Raw genomic sequence first — 13929 nt, 5'->3', positions numbered from 1 at the left:
GCACACTCCCCGAAGGGGCGCTGAGAGCTAAACCGAGTCCCCCACAATGGGCACTTACTCAGGTCTCACCCCCGACCAAGCCCAACAGGCCTGTGTGGACGCCGCTGGTGACTCTTCCACTCTGCTAAAGACAGTCCTCAAGGCCCAGCAACACCTCCGGCCTTAGCCAGACATATAATCGGCGCCCTCGAGGGTAAGAACCAGACGGAGAACTGATAGAGAGGACTCAGTTTGCCAAGCAAATTGTTCATGATTTTATTCTCGAGCATTATATATACATATACACACAACACACTTATAAGTGCACATACAATAATGTGTTTATGTGCATGATGTTGCTGACAGGAAAGTTTGGAAAATACCACAGACCCACTTTGGGGTAACAGCATGCATGGAGAACAGAACAGGCACAGTCTCTGTGAGAGCAGGATCTTCCACGGCTCCCTACACAGGAAACTTGGCGGGAAACATTCAAGGGGAGGGAGCCAGGGGCAGTGGGCAGGGGGCAGCGGCTGCCATACCAACAGGCCCATCAGCTCTCGGCGCTGTGGCCGCTGCACGGGAGCTCCTTCGTGGAAGTGCTGAGCTCGCAGCAGTCGGCTCTGCCTGGGAGGTCAAGTTGTCCCGCCTCACAAGGACATCAGAAAGGTCCTCAGTTCCTTCCAGCTTTAGATTCTGAAGATCAAACACACACAAATATAAGATATGAGCCACCAAGCAGGCCCTGAGTGATGCAACAAGGCCATAGCCATGAAGGACAAGGTCTGTCCTATGGTGACAAGCACAAATCACAGCAAATTTGCTGGTAAAACTGTGCAAATATTTGCAGTTACTGGGAACCACCAAGGGCAGCCCGTGAGGTTGGTTCTTGCAACAGTCACTCTGCAGGGGGCCTGCCAGCCACTTTCCTGGGAAGTTTAGCTTGATGTCAGCAGGAGCCCCATCCACATTGGTCTTCTCCAGCCTCCCCACTCTGCCCTCTTCCGGTCAGTGCCCCCTGCCCACACCCCCCTCACATGGAGCCTCCCCCCCCAGCCCATCAATTCTCTACAGCTCAGGCAGTGTTCCCTCAGGAATTCTTAGTCTTCCTCACCTCTCTGCACCCCACCTCGCCTCCCGTGGCACTGGAGGCTGGGGCCATGTGTGGGCCGAGGCATCAAGCCACCCTCCCAAGGACAGTCTCTGAAGCCTGCGCCCTAGAGACTATTCCAGTCCAGCTGTCAGTCACACTGTTGGGACTCAGTGGGGTCCCCAAGTCCTCCATCCATGTCTGAAAGGGTGGGGACAGGCAATAGTTACCACAGTGCTTGGCGGACAGCAGTGAAGGCCAGAAAGGGTCCACGGTTTCTGAGTACAGCAAGGACTGTGCTTATGGCCGAGCTACCATAGATCCTGCCTGTTATCTCGGGAACTGTCAGGGCCAATGTCACCCATCACAGGCGCTCAAATAGCCCCAACGGGACTCCAGTGGGGGAAGGAGTGACATTCTGGGGTCAGGGAGAAGGGCTGGTGTAGCGGCTCTCCGGCAGACACTAGAAACTGCGGGCGACGAGCTCACAGCAGAGGCCACAGCGCGTGCCGGGGCAGACTACTGCGGCTTGCTCTGTGCAGCATCTTCTTGGCCCCACTGACTTGAGATCCAAGCGGGGCCAGGAGGCTACTCTCTTCATGGCACTGGTTTTCTCGAACATGAAGAGTCTCTGAGCCTGGAGGCTCTTTACACTTGAGGGAAACACATCTGGAAGATTCCTGGCTGTGTGGTTCACTACTCCATGGCAGACGAAGGTGGCAGCCCCTTGCTCTATTGATTTTTTTTTTTCCTTTTTTGGGTCACAACCAGCAATGCTCAGGGGTTACTCCTGGCTTTGCACTCAGGAAATACTCCTGGCGGTGCTTGGGGGACCATATGGGATGCCGGGGATCGAGCCCGGGTCGGCCGCGTGCAAGGCAAATGCCCTACCCGCTGTGCTATCGCTCCGGCCCCCCCCGCCCCTGCTCTATTGAGACCTCCCAACCCTGAGGCACTGTGACCCACTGACACGATCTTCCTTCGGTGTCTTCCCCACTTGGGTCTCAGGGGGTCACGGCCCTGCAGCCATCCTGGCTGGCACATGGTCACCGCAGTTCTTCGCCCCGCTCTTGGCCCGTCTGTTCCCAGCACTTGCTTCACTGCTCTCTGCCCTTCTTACTGCTCTCTCCCTCCCATGTCCCCGCATGCACAGGCGGGATCCGCCTTCAGCCTTGACACCCCACAGGGTGAAAGCACTCTGCACTCCCCATCTGCAAACTGCGAGGTGAAAGCTCCCCTCGGGCTCCTTGCACCTGATGATCTTTTTCTAACTTAGTTCACGGCGCCTGGTTCCTCCTCAGGGCTGGAGGTTCTAGGAAGTCACTGGACTGAAGAAAACCCCATCAGGTCACCCAGGAAGGAGGGATGAAAAGCACAGGCAGGAGGCCCCACATGGAGAACACTCACCAGTTGACAGGTCTGACCTACCTGCTCGTTGGCTAAGTGGAGGAGACAGGAGAAGGCCAGGGGGACAGAGAGGTTCTGAGCCATGAGGGGAGGCAGGCTGTGAGGCAAAGAGCAATATTTAGCAGCGGCATTGCAGTGCCAGGAACAAAGGTCCTTTCATCAAGTATAAACACACAAAGGAATGTTTCAGATGCATTTTATAAGCAGGTTCTTCCAGTTTCTGATTTGGGAATAAAGTATCCCCTGTTCACTCTTGCTAAAAGCGGCAAAAATATGTCTTTTCAAAGCTGGGGTGCATACGCTCACTCATGGACACAAAGGAGGGAAGGATGCTGTGCGCCCTAGCACCACACAGCGGGGCGTGGCTCAATGGGGTGCAGCGGGGAGAGGCCCCAACCCACCTCTTCTGTAGGTCCTTGGTGAGTTCACTGAGCATCTTCTTGTGCACCCTCACCACGCTCCCTTCTTTTCCAGCGTCACTGTGGTTTGCCTGCTGGGAGCAGCATTAAGGACATTTCTGAGGACCGCGACCCCCCACAGGAGCAGCTCCCTCAGAGCAGCCTCGGCCTGAAGGAATTAAGTGATTTCTTGACTGGGGAGAGAGAGCAAAGGGGCAGCCTTTGGTGCGTGTGGGAGTTCCAGGTTTGATCTGCAGTACCATGTGGTCCCCGAGAGCAGTGATAGGAGCAAACCCTAGGCTGGGTGCAGCCCCCCAGCACTACTGGAGGTGACCTCCCCGCTTAAAACACAAAAACTGAAAAATGTCTTGTTACATACAAAAGAGATGAGACCCAGTGCTCCAGGGCTAGGCCATGACATCAATTATCCATAAATATGGATTGTAGAGCCTATATAAATGGGGGGTGGGGCGAGATTGCCAAGAGGCATCTAGGTAGATTCCTGAGAAAGACAAGACAGTAACCCAAAAATGACCATTTACAGCTTTAACTGGGGCTGGAGTGATAGTACAGCAGGTAGGGCATTTGCCTTGAGCGTGGCTGACCTAGGTTCAATCCCTGGTATCCCATATAGTTCCCCAAGCACCACCAGGAGTAACCCTTGAGCATCGCTAGGTGTGACTCAAAAAAGCAAAAATAAAAGAAGAGAGAACATTGTATTGGCTTAAAGAGCAGAGAAAAATAGGATTTAAAAATATATGCAGAACTTTTGGTTAATAATTACTTATATGATAATAACTTTTTTTTAGGTCCTGCTGGCAAATGGAAGAGATGCATACACGAGGAAAATTGGTTTAGAAACCGTGGGTGTAAAGATAAATGAAAAGTAAGAAAACTACTTATGCTTTACTAAAGCTTATCTACTACATACATAGAGGGCTTTAGATTTTTAGTTCACTTGTACTGTAGTTGCAGGCTTTAAGCTGAGGAGATACTTTTTTTCAGTACTCCTCACATAAATACTTCCTGTTTGTTTTATTTTCCGCCCCCCTCACAAAATGTCTCGGTCTGTACTGGCTATTGTTTCTTTAATGTGCACGTATACAGGACAGGAACCCAACTTCACCGTGAATTGCAAGTAGATGCTCTGAGCTTTGCTTTAACTCCATAGATTGGAGTCACCTGCATATAAAGCCACCACATTTCCACTTTGCAGGACAGTGGGCACTCCTGGCAGTGCTAGAGCCCAGGGCCACACCTGATGATGTTGGGAATGGGACCCACAATCTCCCCCACACAAGGCCCGTCCCCTCTATCTGAGCCACAACTCTGGCCTCCAGAGTCCCCAAGTTTCAAGCTCTCTAGAATAGTCACTTCATTTCCAGTGATGGCTGTGTGAGGTGAAACTGATGCCAGGACAAGCTGCAGCTAACATTAAGTCTCAACTGGGCCTCAGTTTCTGCTTCCGCGAGGCAGGACTTGCTGTTTCTGGTAAACTCCCAACTGAGTGATTCACCTAGATAAGAAACTGGGCAGTTGGATCTGGCCAGTCATGAGCGGTCGCCGAACCCGTCTTGGTAAGAACCCCATACTGTCACTGGTATCTGCCGTCTAACTGCTGACCACTGATGTAATAAGGCCAATGCTAAAAATAGATCACTATATAGCACAACGGGTAAGGCGTTTGCCTTGCACACGGTCAATCCAGGTTCTATTCCTCCATCCCTCTTGGAGAGCCCAGCAAGCTACCGAAGTATCCCGCCCGCACGGCACAGCCTGGGAAGCTACCTGTGGCATATTCAATATGCCAAAAACAGTAACAAGTCTCACAATGGAGATGTTACTGGTGCCTGCTTGAGCAAATCGATAAGCAACGGGATGACAGTGATACAGTGACAGAGATACAGCTGTAACAGGACTACACAGAATCCCTAACTAAAAATGTAAACATACTTTCTGCTTACACACAAAGAGGGCAGAAAGGATACTGCAAGGTTCTTGCTTTGTACGAGGCCAACCTGGTTCAATCCTGGCACTGCATATGGGTCCCCAAGCACCAGCAGGAGTGATCCCCAGAGTGAGAACTAAGCCCTGAGCAGCTGAGTATGGCTCAATCCCCCCACCTAAAAACCCTACAAACTCATTCTCATACATACCAACACATATTTTTCTCTTTCTCTTTCCTCTCTCTCTTTCTGCCCCTTCCTTGCTAGCAATCATCAAAGGATATTATTCTGGGACTAAGTTTTTTGGGGGGCCACAATCAGCAATGCACAGGGGTTACTCCTGACTCTGCACTCAGGAATCACTTCTGGCAAGCTCAGGGAACCATATGGGATGCTGGGTGTTGGACCTGGGTCAGCTGCGTACAAGGCAAGTGCCCTACCTGTTGTACTATCACTCTGGCTCCAATTCTAGAACGAATGTAAAATAACTATGTATGAAAAGAACATGGGACATAAGGCTAGAACTGGGGAAAAGTATAGGTAAAAATATTCATAGTAATTGAAAATGGGCATTCATTAAGCTATTTTCTAATTTTATGTTTAAATGTTTTTGTTAGACAAGATTTTTTGATGGGTGGGCTGTTATTTTTTATTTACAGAGTTCCTTTTAAAAAAATTTTCCTTTTGCTCTCCCCTGGTCCCCCACCAATTTAAATTTTTTGTTGTTTTGCTTTTGGAACACACCCAGCAGTACTTGGGTGCTAATGGGGACCATAAGTTGCTGGGAATCAAACCTTCTCTCCAGCTACAAAATATGTGCTCAGTCCCTGAGACTCTCTTTTAGGTCCCAAGGTTTTCTTTAGAACAAGAATAATTTTGGGGAGCTGGAGTGATAGTACAGTGGGTAGGGCATTTGCCTTGCACGCGGCAGACCCGGGTTCGATTCCCAGCATCCCAGATGGTCCCCTGAGCACCGCCAGGAGGAATTCCTGAGTGCATGAGCTAGGAGTAATCCCTGTGCATTGCTGGGTGTGACCCGAAAAGAAAAAAAAAAAGAATAATTTTGGGGACAGGGCAGTATTTGGGTCACACACTGGAGTGCTCAGGGGGACTGTGCAGTGTCTGAGATCAAACCCCAGGCTCCCACGAGCTGTTTTAGCCCTTCGGATTACCCCCCTAGCACAGGAACAGCTTTTGGGGGGCTTTGGGATGGGTAGTTTGAGCCACACCAGCAGTATTCAGGGATCACTCCTGGTGGCTGTACTCAGGAGACCATGTTGTGTGCTGGGGATTGACCCAGAATTGGCTGTGTGAACAGCAAGCACCCAACCCCTGCTGTACTCTCCACCCCCAGAAAGAAACTCATTAACCAGAATCCCTATGGGGTAGACTATCAGGGATCGCTGAATTCAAAGACTGATCAGAATCCCATTGTTGCCTTTGTGGTTGGGGGGTGGGGGGGGCCTGCTCTCGAGGTGGGGGTGTCTCGAGTGCGTGTGAGCCTCCCCTACGCACATTGGAGCCACTGAATGAGGCCCCTTCCCGAGACCCCTTCCACACAGGTACTGCAGAGGACGCAGGACATGCTACCTCAGTGTCTGTTTGCTTGGAGGGCTCTGTCAGAAAACTCCACATGTTCTGCTTCAACTTCTTCATGTCCATCTTTTTGGCAGTTTTGGCATAATGAATTTCAATTTTATTTACCTGAAATAGGGATGTGACAAAATTAAACAAAAGTAGAAGAATGAAAAAAAAAAAAACATTTACCATCAACTCAATGCAAAAAATAAAGATAGGAACTCAAATACAGAACCTTGTTCCAACCAGTTATCAAGAGCTGAGGAAATATTACAACAGAGTCTCTCCTCTTACTCTAAATCCTGTTCAATCATGTGTAATCCACAGTAAATCTGACGTGGACTATCAGCCTAAAAGAGACAAGTTAGTCAAGGATCTGTGAAGGCACTAAGCCTAAAACCATCATTGAGATGCTGAGTGCATGACAATTATTGGCAGAGCCAGCGATTGCACAGAACTTAAGGCACTAGCCTCGCATGTGCTGGCCTGGGTACATGCAGCCATGCCTGACGATCCCTGCGCCCTGCCAGGAGGGGTTCCTAAGCACAGAACCAGGAGGAAGTCTTGACTGCTGCCAGATGTGGCCCAAAATAAATTTAAGAAAGATTTTCCAGTGGCAAAGAAAAAGACAGTACAGGGGTTAAGGCTCTTGCCATGCCATCCCCGGCACCACCAATGGTCCCCTGAGAACCTTTGGGAATGACCCTGAGCAAAGCCAAGAACAGTTAGCCCTGAGCACTGCCAAGTGTGACCCAAAGTCTCCTCATAAGAAAAAAATTTTAAAAATCCAGTCTTACCCAATCAGCAGAGAAAACCATGTTCCCTGCTCACAGCCTTATTCACACACTGTATTGTGTGGCTGACTCACCCCACTGGTCTACCTTTGCACAACCTGCTTCACACAAACCTAGTGTATACAAACCCATTCCCCATAGTTGCATTTAAGAACCAGTCACTTGGCTAAAGTGCTAGAGAAACTGTCTTGCAAATAGGAAGTGTGGGGTTCAGTCTCTGGCACTACCCACACACTGGTGCAATCCCCAGGGCCTCAACTACGAAAAAGGATCAGCCACTTGAAAAGCAACAGGATAAATCATGAAGAAAAAAAAAAAAAACACAAGGTCAGTCCGACCTGGCTCTCACACAGGAGGCAAATTAAATAGATATCAGGCAAACGAGACAGAAGGTGGTTCTTGGCCTCCCCTCCCCTACCTTCTGAGGCTCAGCGACCAGATTGGACTCCCCGTAAGTTGTGATGTCTAATGGGACGTTGGGCACGTCACCATTCTCTTGCTCCGTATTAGATGGAGGGCACGTGGTAAGGTCAAACGTCCCAGCTGGTCCCACAAATAAGTTGTCCGACTCCTCATCATCACTGTCAGCAGCCTAGACAAGGAAACAGCTTTTCAAGCTCAGCAGAAGCCACCTAGGGTGTAGAAAAGTCCTGCAAGAGTTGGTTTGGACACCAGGAGCAGAGTCAAACCAAGAAGGAGTGTGTGGACCCATCTAGTTGTCTTCCCCCTGTGCCTGTCAGGAGAGATGCAGAGGGGAAATCTGCGATCCCAGCAGGTGGTGTCCCCTTTGGCTTCTAAGTGGTTCAGGATTTCAAGTGATGGAAAGCAGCTCCGAGGCACAATCACGGCTGTGGGCGGCAGGTCTGCCCAGGAGCTGGTGAATAGGTCATTCTCAGAACAAGCACAGGGGGAACTGTCTGCCCTGAGGTGGGACGGGACATCACCTCTTCCTGGGCACCCCCGGTGAGCTGACGGATGCTTGAGAAGCGACTGTGAAGAGGTTAGTCTGGACTTACACCAAAATGCGCCTGCTGTCTGCCAGGTCAGAATATAAGGGGCACAGAGCTTTCCCACTCTTTCTCTTTCTGGGCATGGAAACATATGGGGTTCAGTCCTAGCTCCCTTTGTTGTTCAAATTTGCATCTCACAAGTAAACGCAAGAAACAACTTTAAGATAATTAGCTAAACAAGGATGGGAAGGAGTTTGTCCACATTCAGAGTCTCAGATCCAAACTCAGAGCTACTAGCTCATTGGACCACATCGTCTCTATACCACGTTTTGATAATATGCTCAACATTTAATTCCTAAGAGCAGGAAGAAATTGTGTGTGTGTGTGTGTGTGTGTGTGCGTGTGTGCATGAGATGCCAAAAAATGTCACGTAAGTGTGTTTTGAAAGCTAAAGACTCCAACCCCTTCTTATTGGCCTGCTGGAGTGTGCTCATCTGTTTCCTGCAGGGGCTGCAGAAGGTCAGGCCACGCCTTGGCTATCTCCTCAACTCTGCTCAGTTTCCCCCACCAAATTCAGAATGTCCCCCAGCTTTCTGTCAGAGAGAAGCAGCAGGAAGGAAAATACTCTTCTATTTGTTGGAGAGGTGAGAGTTCTTCTCTCCTTTCACCTGTAATCCGGGGCAGAAGTTGGAGGTATCGTTAGGATTGTTGTAATCATAGTCTTTAACCTCCTCATAATGCACGCTTCCTGTCTTCTGGCCTTGGGACATCTTAAGTACCTAGAAGGAAGGGAAAAAACCAACTGCAGAAAAGCAATTTCTAGAAAAGTAGCTAATAAAGCAAGCTGTAGAGATACTCTGAGCTCTGATTATAGAATTGTAACTTATAAGGCCCCAGGGAACCCCCTGGGTTTTTATGGCATCCTATTCTGGTGGCCTGGGCCGGCAGCTCTGAGTCTGTCCATCCCAAACAAGTCAGAGGGTAGGCTGAAAATGAACTCTGCATACACTGTTTGCAAGAGTCCTTCAGTGAAATGGCCGAGCGCAACCTGCTGAACAATTCAGATTCAACAAGCCAGAGGCAGCCTGTCCCATTCCTGGGCAATCACAATCCTCATAGATCTACAGGAAGAAATGGCTCCTGCCCTGCCATACCCATGGGTGCTCTCTGGGGACTGACTGCCTATGACAAAAGTCCCTCAGCTATTTCCTGATCCACAGACTTGCAACTTCTAACTGTAGCAGGTGACTAGATGAAAAGAGGTGGGAGATGTGTATTCGTTACAAGAGCACACTGAATAGTTTAAATGTAACTGTGTATTCCAAAGGTAATCAAGTCCAAAACCCTCGGGCAAACATTATTCAAGGGACTTAAAAGTTCCCTCTTTGAGGCAAAGTGATAGTCCAGTTGGTAGGGCATTTGCCTTGCACGAGCCCAACCTGGGTTTGATCCCTGGCACCCACATGGTCCCCCAAGCACTACCAGGAGTAATTCCTAAGACAAAAAGTAAAAAATAAATAAAAAAGAGAGAAGTTCCCACTTTTTTCCTGCTCCTGATACAATTTCAAAATCCCTCTCCACGAAGAAGATTTGTCTGAGCACAACTAAAATAACTCACTACCTGTAAGAACTGTTTTGGGAACGGGAATACCCCTCCACAGAGTGGAAACAGCGGTACTGAGAGGCTGGTTGTGATGCGGCACACTCTTGGTTGAATGGTGAGAGGAAGCTTCAGTTTCCCCTTACTAGCTACATTGAGCAGCTCCATTTCAGCTGTCCTCATCCAACATTTTAAATAGCTCTGCAAATTTCCTGGGCGTTTTTAGAATGAGACGCTTATAATTTCAAGACCATACATTCTGCCCCAGATATTTGGGGTCCCAGGAGACTAAGCAATAATTGGCAACTTGCAAGTAGCCCTCCTGACCCAGAGGCCGCTGTGCTAGGGACAGTCTTCACTGAGGTCTTTATAAAATGGTGTTTATTTGGTTTTGCTTTTTTGGGCCATACCCAGTGATGCTTAGGACTTACTCCTAAGCTCTATGCTCAAGGATCATTCCTGGTGTGGCTTGGGGAACACTGTGTGGTGCTAAGGATCAAATCCAGATGGTCAAAGAAAGAAGCCAAAAGGCCCTAAACAAGTCAGATCACTCTTTTTTTTTTTTTTTTTTTTGCTTTTTGGGTCACACCCAGCGATGCTCAGGGGTCACTCCTGGCTTTGCACTCAGGAATTACTCCTGGCAGTGCTTGGGGGACCATATGGGATGCCGGGGATCGAACCCGGGTCGGCCGCGTGCAAGGCAAACGCCCTACCCGCTGTGCTATCGCTCCAGCCCCTCAGATCACTCTTAAGTGAAAGGGAAGCCTCAAGTTCTTGGAACAACCAGGTCATTTGATAAGTAACCCAAAGACCAAGTTTTCCTATTAGGAAAAAAACCCACAAAAATGAGTCATACTTAGACCAAAATTAAGTTCCTACCTGGCTGGAGAGTTTCTTATCTACTTTCCAATAAACTTTTCTATTTTCAACTTTCATTCTTGAAAATACCGAAGAACCTGGGAGCAATGGGCGAACAGAGTCCTGGCCTCACCCCTCCTACATTAAGTGTCTAATGATCCAATATATGATTTTTCATGTTTTTAAGAGTTAATGACCATTTTCCTGGGCAAGCTCTGCTACCACAGAAATTTGCTCCTGTGGATAGTCTGGGGTTCTTTCTCCTAAAAGAAATAGTTAGCAAAAAAAAAAAAAAAAAAATCAAACAAAAACAGCAACTTCTCAGAGTATGTGTAATGATCCAACAATTCTGTCCTTAGTATTTGTTTTTGAGTCACACCTAGTGGTACTCTGGGTACCACATGAACAGGGAATCAAACCCAGGTCTCCTGCATGCAAAGCTGTGCTTGATCCATCGAGCTATCTCTTGAGTCCCCAAAACTTTTTTCTGTCACCTTTGTATTTGAACATAAAAACTGCTACTTAGGCCTCATTTTCCAAGTGCTCAGAGTGGGGGGCCAGAGGAGCCCCGGGAGGCAGGGGCTGCAGCAGCTGGAAGCCAGGCGAGACTGGCTGGCAATGTCCCCACGGCTTTGAGCACAGCTCTTTCATCTCAGAGTTCCTGTCCTGGTCAGACAAGGTCGTCCTGGCACCTAACCAGCACTGACCAAAGCCAGAGATGTGACTGCGGCTTCAACTCTGCCTTCCAGTGACTAGAAGGATCAGAGAAAAATCTGGAGATTAAAAACATTTAGGTGGTTTATAAAAAGAGAATGTGAGAGATGAGTGAATTCAGGAAGTGTGTATATATACCACAAAGATCTTGGGAGAAGCAGCAAAATAAGGAAGAGGAAACTGGAGGCTGTGGGCTTGACATCCGAGATTAGAACAAGCAGGAATGTGAACCAATAGTGTCCAGACAAAACGGAACTTGATGTGAGCCACAGCCTGGCTGCCCTGGTGGCAGAGACTGGCACGCTCATGGCAGCATAGACGAGTCTGGGAAAATGAAGGAACGGTGACTGGGGTAAAGAGCAGGTCTACACCAGCGGCCCAACACCGGCCCTGCACAGGAGGTGGGAAAGCGCTGGCCTGAAACCTGAGAAGACAGACGCTTGGTCCCTACACCTGCCCTTCTGCCACCATGGACTTGGATGCCTGGCCACTTGGATGTGCTCTGGAGGGAGGCTGTGTGGAAAAGTTGGTGAGTCCACAGATTGTCGAGAAAGAAACAATCAATAAATAACATTTGGGGGTCAGAGAGAAAATATAGTGGTAGAGAGCTTGCCTTACACATGCTAGACCTAGCTTTGATCCTTAGTACCACATAGGGTCCCCCAAGACTCACTAGGAGTGATCCTTGAGCACAGAGCCAGGAGTAAGCCAAAGCATTGCAGGGTACAGCCCAAAAAAACAAAACCATTTTGTAAAGACCTCAGCAAAAGACTGACTGTCCCTACCATGGTGGCTTCCGGGTCAGGAGGGCTACTTGCAAGTCTCCTACATGCCCCTATGCGCTGTCCTTCTCCCTCTGCATCTCCGGAAACTCCCCTCAGTTGACACTCACTCCTCTGTCACAAAGACACTGTATACTGCCACTCGTAACCTCCACGTTGCCCACAGACTGCCCGAGGCAGCAGCGCCAGCAGCCAGCTGCAGACTTACCCGAGTGTTTGGCTTCAGGTATAGCTGGACAAGGCGGTCCACATCATAGTGGAAATCAGCAGGGAGAGTGGTGGCTTTCCAGTTCCGTCTTTCCAGTGTGGACTTGGTCAGAACCGTGGGCGCCTGCTCCAAGTTAAGAAGAGTAGAGTTTAGGTACCTTAGGAAGAACACTCAAAACATTTGACGCTGAGGGCAGAAGCTTATGATTTTGGGCAGCAGTAGGCTACAACCAGAGTTCTGTGTCAAGAGTGACTGCAAAATCATGCAGTGGCCAGTGACATGGATGGAATGAGAGAACAGCATGCCAAAAAGAGACAGTCAGAAGGAAAGGGACAGAGTGATCTGCCTCATAGGTGGGGCTTAAAGATACGCGGCAAGGGAGCCACACAATAGTAGAACTGATTCATATGACTGAGTTAGTGTGTGTGTTGGGAGGAGTGGATTTGAAGGGGAGGGGCACTGGGATCCTTGAGGACAAGAGAGGTAGGAACACTGGTGATGGAGGCTAACATACAGGAATCATCACCGACAGTACTGTAAATCACAGAACCTCACTCAATAAAATAGTTTTTTTTTTAAAAAAGTGACACTGCTGGACATTATTCATACTTTAAATCTGACTCTGTCACCAAGTTTAGGATTATTTTTGGATTATTTCTCAATCCCTCTAGGGAACGAGGGAATATGAAGATATATATTTATCCAAGAGTTAAATTTTAATGACAAAAAAATTTGAAATTGGGGCTAGAGCAATAGCACAGCGGGTAGGGCATTTGCCTTGCACACAGCCGACCCGGGTTTGATTCCCAGCATCCCATATGGTCCCCCAAGCACAGCCAGGAGTAATTCCTGGGTGCATGAGCCAGGAGTGACCTCTGTGCATCGCCGGGTGTGACCCAAACACCCCCCCAAAAAAAATTGAAATCACTTCTGTGAGGGAAAGAGGGGGACAAGAATAGAAAGCACAAGTGCAAGTAAATCTAGCACAAACCTTTGTTTTTTTAAAATATGCGTCAAAGTTAATATCTGCATCAAAGCAAATTTCAAACTCTTTCTTCGGATTTTTCTTTTTGTTCTCTGCTTGTGAGGTAGCGGCTGCTGCAGAAATGAACACAGGTATCAAATATTTCCACCTCTGTGGCCTGAATCACTTCATCGCACAAGATCGACAACAGCCTGGTGAACACCATAGTTAGCATCTATGTCTAAGTACATGGGCAATTGCTTAACTTCAAACTTGTTTTGCTAACATAACAAAAACAACACATTATCCCTTCTCTCTAGAGACTGCAAAACACCACAATTGTCCATCTGCCTTCTGCAGGGTGCTGCCTGGCATCAAAGGGCCCTCCAGGACCCGGTATCCTGCTGGGAGCCACTGTCTAAAGCCCCAGGGATGGATGATGGGGAGCACAAGGTCTTGAGCAAGTTCTCCAGACTCCACTCAGGCAAATGCCTCAGCTGGAGGTGACCTCTGACCCCAGTCCAGGCCAACAAAGGCTGGTTCTCTGGAGTGTGAGATAGAGAGAGGCCCAAGAAGAGCAGGGAGACTGGCCGTCTAATGCTTGTGGCTCCCAACCTCTGGCACCTGCAGACAGGCAGCTGAAAACCACTGATCTACATTG

General features: G+C 48.8%; 1 protein-coding gene across 1 annotated transcript in view; it reads right to left on the bottom strand.

Moving 5' to 3' along the window:
* Positions 1-351: 351 nt before the first annotated feature.
* NCAPH (non-SMC condensin I complex subunit H) overlaps positions 352-13929 on the bottom strand; it is a 32840-nt gene continuing 19262 nt past the window's right edge. Inside the window, exons 11-18 of the mRNA XM_004609299.3 lie at positions 13296-13402; positions 12305-12427; positions 8811-8921; positions 7611-7784; positions 6411-6524; positions 2878-2966; positions 2498-2573; positions 352-675 (exon numbers count right to left, since the gene is read on the bottom strand). Coding sequence (XP_004609356.3) covers positions 472-675; positions 2498-2573; positions 2878-2966; positions 6411-6524; positions 7611-7784; positions 8811-8921; positions 12305-12427; positions 13296-13402 — 998 coding nt within the window. The 3' untranslated portion in view covers positions 352-471. The remainder of the gene's footprint in view (positions 676-2497; positions 2574-2877; positions 2967-6410; positions 6525-7610; positions 7785-8810; positions 8922-12304; positions 12428-13295; positions 13403-13929) is intronic.

The sequence above is a fragment of the Sorex araneus genome, chromosome X (assembly GCF_027595985.1).
Source record: "Sorex araneus isolate mSorAra2 chromosome X, mSorAra2.pri, whole genome shotgun sequence".
Lineage (NCBI taxonomy): Eukaryota > Metazoa > Chordata > Mammalia > Eulipotyphla > Soricidae > Sorex > Sorex araneus.
Note: the sequence above shows the minus strand (reverse complement) of the source record. Positions and strands in the feature narration are given on the sequence as shown.